The 7,296-nt window shown below is 43.5% G+C and overlaps 1 protein-coding gene across 1 annotated transcript; it reads right to left on the bottom strand.

The window, feature by feature from the left end:
* Positions 1 to 217: 217 nt before the first annotated feature.
* On the bottom strand, positions 218 to 3,773 carry LOC109753446 (uncharacterized). The gene is made up of 7 exons (XM_020312342.4): positions 3,523 to 3,773; positions 3,269 to 3,342; positions 3,085 to 3,147; positions 2,590 to 2,691; positions 2,420 to 2,485; positions 1,433 to 1,511; positions 218 to 1,330 (listed from the first exon to the last, which is right to left on the bottom strand). The coding sequence occupies exons 1-7, from the start codon at positions 3,629 to 3,631 to the stop codon at positions 483 to 485; spliced, it is 1,341 nt and encodes a 446-aa protein (XP_020167931.1). The 5' UTR covers positions 3,632 to 3,773; the 3' UTR covers positions 218 to 482.
* Between the last annotated feature and the right edge of the window lie 3,523 nt (positions 3,774 to 7,296).

Raw genomic sequence — 7,296 nt, 5'->3', positions numbered from 1 at the left:
TCTTGGTGATCATTTTTCTTCTTCTTTATTTTAAGTTACGACTCTTTGCTTCTTCTATCACAGGGAAAGTTGTCGATCTCTGAAAGACTGAAACCCTGCGCTTTCCACTCCAAGATTTGTAGGAAGCCCGAGGAGTGCTTTCAGCGCCGCTTAGCCCTTCGGTTTGGCCTGCATAAAGACGGTCCACTACCAATAATTTCATTTTAGGAGCAATACGTAACAATAACGTCCTTCAACAGAGGAACTGCACAAGATTACGATATAATCCATCCACTGGTCTATGAACTGTCTCTATTTGGTCATCGAGGCACATCACTGAGAACACGTGAGTCACAACCTTGAGGTGTTAACCATCTTCTAAACTATAACTATATACAACTAACATGCCTGACTTTGTCGCACCCTTGAGATAACATCAAACTACCCCAAAAGAAAAAGGAAAAGAAGCTAGGCAACTACTAGATGAAGTATGCACTCCGGTGTCAGTAGTCATCAAAAAGTTGAGAAAGCTGCTCATCGGTCCATTCTGGTACAGAAGCCACTGAAACCATCTTATGACTGGAAGGTAATGTTCCGCCGGTGGCAGATATTGAGCAATTTTCTTGAGTTGGCTGGAGGCTACCCGCACTTGCGCCATGGATGTCCCTTTGCTGATGCTCGGGCTTCCTGATCGGATTGTGATCACCGAGGAAATCATCTGCTATGTCATCCAGACCATTGCTATCAGAAAGCCTTGCATCACTCTTAAGTTTTTTACTACGAGGCTGCATCGAATCATCGCCAGAGAGTTGCCTCAGATTTCCAGTACAGGAAGCTTGCGAAAAATCTCTGCTTCCAGCCATAACTGAGCTTCCACCTAGAATCGGCTGTGTGCATCTTGTATCTGCAACCGGGTTTTGCTGCTGATGCTCATCCCTGTTGTTGATCATTTCACCACCTGTGAGTTTTCTCATTATATCATCAGCCGAAGTTTCAGCTTCACTGCTTATCCCATACTTGGGTACGCTTCCTCCTTGTTTCAGCTGGCAATTAGCTGGATTCATGCTAGAAATGATTTTCTGCAGCTGCTGGCTGGTGTTTAAGCCTGGCAAATTCTTTATTTGAGAACCTGAATCCATTTGCTCCATCCGTTTCTCGTGATGATTTTGTACGCCATGAGTATCTTTGTCCATTCTCAGAATACTACTGTTAACAGCTTTTGCTGCACCGCCATTATCACAAAGTAAGTCGACTATCCGGCCATCCTTGGTCCTCGAGAGCTTACTGAAGATCGCTGTCATTCCATCAGTTGTTTCCACTCCAGCTTCCCTTTCCATGTTATCTCCTTGGCCTGCAAAACTCATTGTTACTTTGCATTTCACTATGGAAAGCACGGCAAATCACCATCAAATTTTATTGGGGGGATGAATAAAGAGAGAGATTTGTAAGTCACCAGGCTGTTGGCTTTGCCTTTCAGAATTACTTGATGGAACTGCTTGCTTATATGGGGAGACACTGTCATTTTGCAGCACCTGGAAATGTGAACATCATTATGAGTTCATGACCTAAGATGAACTTTTGTGATGCAACAGTTACGACATAAAACATAACGGCAATTCAAAACTGAGGAAATATCATCTCGAAAGTGATGGCGAAAGATGATTACACAGTTTTCAGGTCCTGAGACTTGAGAAGCAATTAAATTCAGGTAATTGTAATGACCAAACAAGTACCAGTGCATATAACTAGAACTCCGCTCTATCTTCTATATTAATATAACCAGGTAATCCCTTTTGCCACGTTTCGAAAAAACAACTCCAATCTATGACACAGATCCTTAATTTAAGTCTGAACAATTACATAAAAACATGGGCATCTAAGTGCAAGTAAGCTTCAATAGTGTTCTCTAATCTGCTTTATTAGTCACAGCTAGATTTTTATGGGACAGATTCTTACTTATAATGCATCTTATATTTTGTTCCTTCAAGTCTGTACAATATAACTTCTTCAAGTACCAGAAAGGGCAACCTAGTAAAATTCAGTCATAAAAATGACATAATTTTGTCAGACACCTCCACCAGGAGGGTCCATCCATGAATTATTATGATAGTCCAAGTGTATAATAACTAATGAAACTTTAAGTGTGAAAGGGTATCAAAAACAAGCTAAGAGATCCCACTTTTCATTAGATACAGTATATACATAGCTACACTAATATGAGCTCAAAGCAGTCCACCTTATTAAACCCAACCCGCAGACACACGGTCACACCTATACGCACCTCATAAGCAACCTTGACTTTGAGTATGTAGTAAACTAATTGCTTTGTATTATAATACATTACTTTATAGAAAAACTTAAGGAATATGTAGTAAGATAATGCGTAATTTGCCTACGTCAGCACCTATAAAAGTGTAATATGTAAGTGTATGAACAATACCTTTTCAACATTTTTCTGGGTAACATTCAGATAGCACACTGTGCTAGAAGGGCGAAGAACAGCCACCTGAAATCGACAATAGATTCAACAGTGAAGCCAATTTCGTGGCAGCACAATAGAGTAATTTAATAACAGAAGTAACATTTTGTTCACAAGTTATATACCCTTACCTGTTTGAGAACAATGACAGACCCAACTGATAAACCCTTTGAAAGGTTTTCATTTGATAGAACTTTCTTGTGAACTGATGCATCAATAGTACCAGATGGGTCCTATTAAGAACAACTCATTGTCAATTCATACTAAGAATTGAAAGGCATGTAATTATTATCTTCTAATCAATCTTCTCCGGGCAAAACTTAGTTGTTGGAAAGTTCATTCAGATCAAAGTTACAACTCTCAAGACATGATGTAAGTATTGAAATATAATCTATCTGGCAAGCAAACATTAGCTTCTCCTTCAAATTATTTAGGAGAAAAGAATGGTTCTCCCAAATGTCATGACAAGGACTACTTGGATTGGAATTTTTTCCAGCATCCAAATGAACTCGATGGAAAGAAAAAAAACTCACATTTCACATGGTAATCAGCGAAACTCAATGTCGATGCTACAGAATTCCAAGAAACTAAACATAATAACACTAGGCTGTGATGTTCATGGTCACCTTCAGATTCAGCATGAGATCGCCGTATCCATTTGGTGTGCACAGTGTCACCACCCCGACAACCTGATCACAACCAAGAACCCTCGAACGAATCAATCCACCACACAGATATCACCAGCAGTGGCAAAATGATATGTTTCGGAGAAAGACAATAAACAAGGAGAAGACAGGGGAGTGCACGCACCCGACACGCTCGATCTAATGCCCGGTCGACACGGATCTTCCCGATGCCTGGCTGCTGCCACCCGCGGTCTCCACCTGCGTTCCAAACCACCTCAGATGCTAATCACAGCAACAGCACTCGAACTGGCATTTGAAAATGCCGCCCGCCCTTTTCCATACTGAACTTGGACATATGAGAGTTCCGAATCGAAATCTCTTTCCGAACACGAAATGCAAAACCTTTGACGGAAAAAGTTGCTACCAATTGCAGCTCACCGAGGTACCGCAGCGCCCCGAGCCACGAGTCAAGCAGGAAGTCGGCGTCCGCAGTCTGGCCGTCCGCGCGAATCGCGGGGACGGATGATAGCGGAGAGCGGAGGCGCATCGCTTCCCGGACGGCGGAGGCGGAGGCGAGCCCGGGATGCGCCGGTGGGAGGAACGCTGATTGGAAGTGGTGCAGCGGCGGAGGAGGGAGGAAGGGGGGTTGAGGTGGCGGTGGCGGTGGAGGTGGAGGTCGGAGTCGTCGATGTCTTTTACCGAGGCGGCGCAGCGGGGCAGTTGGGCCATAGGTGAGTGGAGGTGGAGTACAGTGGGAAGGGTCCCGAACCTGGCCAACGGCCCATGCTTCGCGGGCTGGCCCGGCATGTGGTTAAACGGGCCGTGTCTGGCCCCCGGCAACCCTAGGGTTGTGCTCCTCCGCGGGGGCGAGGCCAACGTGTCGGCACAACACGACACGTTTAGCTGGAAATACCTCATTCCCCAGCGTCATGCCTCCTCTTGCCTCTCCCCCCTCTCCTTTTCTTCTCCCTCGCCTGCCCTCATGGCATCGCTGCGCCGTTCAAGCCGCTTCAGGTCGGGAACATATCTGGTGCACCGGGGCAATTGGTGCTACCGGTGCACCGGACTCCGTTGCACACTAAAAAATGTTCGAAAAAAATCCGAAAATAATAATAATGCATTGACACGACATCAATGTAAGTTGTCACAAAAATTTGAATCAAAATTCTAAACATTGCTCAAGATACAAAAATGAGAAATTTGACATAAATGTGCTAATGGGCCAAAACTGAAGCCCAACCTGTGTTATGTACGTGTCAAATTTATCATTTTTTATCTCGAGCAATGTTTCGAATTTTGGTTTGAATTTTTGTGACAACATACATTGATGTTGTGCCAATGCACTAAAAATTTTACGGATTTTTTTGAACATTTTTGAATGTGTAACGGGGGATCGGTGCACCGGTAGCACCAATTGCCCCGGTGCACCAGATACCCCATCGTCGCCCTACACGACCAACCGCTCCCGCCGAAGCTCCAAGCGCCCAGATCAAGTCGCCCTTTTGCGTCGTTCTTGTTGAATCTGGCGAGACCTGGCCAGAAATTGTGTCGTCGACGCCCGCTTTGCCTCCTATAGTCGGGAGATGACGACGGCCCAAAGTAATTGGGCCAAAAAGGTCACACGACCCATAAGGGATAAACGTGCCACGGGCCGACACATTTAACTATGCTTTTATTATGGAGAGAGGTTGAGCTATGATCGGCTGTTACATTTGGAAATGGGCCTGGTGGGTATTAAATGAAAGTACATACTGAATAGTGGCTCGAAGAACAAAGAAAGCGATGCAATGGTAAAAAAAACCTTCAAGGGAATGACAACAAGCGATGCTACGGGAACGTGGAGAAGAAAAGATGACGAAGAAATGAAGTGAAGTGGGTGGGATTTGCTGAGGTGGCTAGATGATGATATGGACGGGTTGCATGTTGAGAGAATAGGTAGTAGTGGGGATCAATTTCTTAAGAATGTAAGATGTGTCATGCCCGGGGCACGAGGTGAGGCATACGTGCCAGCACGACATGACCTGTTTATAAACGGGCCGCTGCAGACTATGCCGTGCGTGGAGCGACATGTTGGCCAGGATTGAGGGTCCCGTTGGACCTTACATAAGGACCCGAAAAACTAAAAATTACATATTGATCCCTCAAATTTGCATAGAAAACCCCGAAGAGACAAACATGTGCAATTGGGTTTTATCTGCTCCTGAACAGAATCGATCTCAATGTCACCAGTACGAAACCACTTAGCTCGACAAAACCCTGCACGACACCACACGACGAACTCCACCCTTGAGTAGCATTGCCTCCTCTCCTGCATCATGGCAGGGAAGAATAAAGTGGGTTGCCTTTTGGCTAGTGAATACAATAGATCGTCGGAGGGGGACGACAATTGGCCACCTTGGGCATCGTAGCTCCTCTAGAACCAGCGCCGTTGACGCGCTTGAATCTCATTTGCGGCATCCAGTACTCCGTATCTCCTTCATCACACCTCCATCGCCCTGATGGAACCAACCATCAAAGAAGAGCTAGAGGCCCTCTGCTAGATTAGGGTCGAATACCAATCTTGCTAGAAACTCATATCGGGCAAGACACCACATCAGGAACCCGAGCCATGCTAGGATTTTCCTCCAAATCCCTCGTCATCACCTAATGGCGAGAAAAGAGGAGGGAGACTTATGTAGTGGCTCGCCTTGGTACATCGACACACTTATTAAGAGAGCTAACACCACATATATGGCTCCCTGTTCGCCTCCATCATGGAGGAACACCACATCGACGACCATCACTTGTTGCATGCTAGTAAAGTTGGACAACACTTCAATGACTCGTCAAGATGGCATGTCTAGTCATATGCCTCCATCTTAGACTACTATATACAGAATACCCGAACTCCTCCCCCTCCACCACGTAAAGACTGTCAGGTCGAAGGGGGGAATCCCCCCTATTGGAGATTTCAAGTTTTTCTATGCCATATAGAAAAGCTTAGTCAAAATATATTCTAAGCACGGGTTGAACCATCATGGGTGGGCCGGCCCAATAGGGGCAAGAGGAAGGAAATTCTCGTAGGATTCGATCCGAGTTCACTTGGTGGTTACAGGGTAAGGCGCCTAAAGCTGGCCAGTAAGCTCGGCTTTCTTGTCATACAAATGAAAAAAAATCATCCCATTTGAAATCTATTATGTAACAAAAAAGTTGAACCAACGTTGAACTCCGCGTGATGAAAACCTGAATTATCAAAAACTCAATGGTTTGGTCCTCGGACTGGTTTTGAAAACATTATGGTTCTTCTCTTTTTTATGCCTCGGCTCTATGAATTTTATTGTTATTTTCTATGATTTTCTCTACCTTTTTTCTGTTTCTGTTTATTTTTTCCTTTTTGTTGCTTTTCATTTTTCTTTATTTATTTCCCCTTTTTGTTTTTTCTCTTTCTCCTTTTTTATATTTTTCTTTTCTTTTTAAAATTCATAAACATCATTTTAAATTTATCAACATTTTTTAATTCAAGAACATTTTAAAATGTTGTGAACACTTTAATTCAAGATTTTAAAAAAAAATTTGCTGACTTTTTAATTCAGAAACATTTTGTTAAATCAATATTTTAAAATTTTTGGGAACATTTTCATAATTTGCAAACTGTTTTAATAATTTGGGATAAATATTTTTTGAACATATGATTTACGTGAACAGTTTTATCCGTGAAAACCGGATAAAAACACAGGGAACACCCGGAAAAACATGGTTGGAGGGAACAAAACAGGTTCGGATCATACGCAATAGGAGAGGCAATGGGCGTCATTATGGAAAGGTTCTTGTACCCTCAAAGATCCAAGTACTTCTATAGTGATTTGCTAATCCCGACTGGCGACTGGAGATGTTTTGCATAACAGGCATATGAAGGAGGATAGCAAGTGCCTTGTGTGTGGACAAGATGATTCATGGAGACAATCAATTATCAAATGCACTATGTCAAAATGTGTCTGTTGGGCGCTGACTTCAGAAGAAGTGGCAGAACAGGTGGCTGTCTCTACAGAGAGCGATGCAAAAAAGAGCACTAGGTTTTGAGCAAGTACAATAAGATAGTGTAAGCAAGCTATAAGAATTTAAATACTCCCTCCGTTCCAAAATATAGTGCTTCATCTATTTCCGTGCTTCAACTTTGACCATAAATTTAACCAACGAGACCGATTGCGGTGGGAGCAAAAGTTATACTAGTGA

Source organism: Aegilops tauschii, chromosome 4 (assembly GCF_002575655.3).
Source record: "Aegilops tauschii subsp. strangulata cultivar AL8/78 chromosome 4, Aet v6.0, whole genome shotgun sequence".
NCBI classification, from domain to species: Eukaryota; Viridiplantae; Streptophyta; class Magnoliopsida; order Poales; family Poaceae; genus Aegilops; species Aegilops tauschii.
Note: the sequence above shows the minus strand (reverse complement) of the source record. Positions and strands in the feature narration are given on the sequence as shown.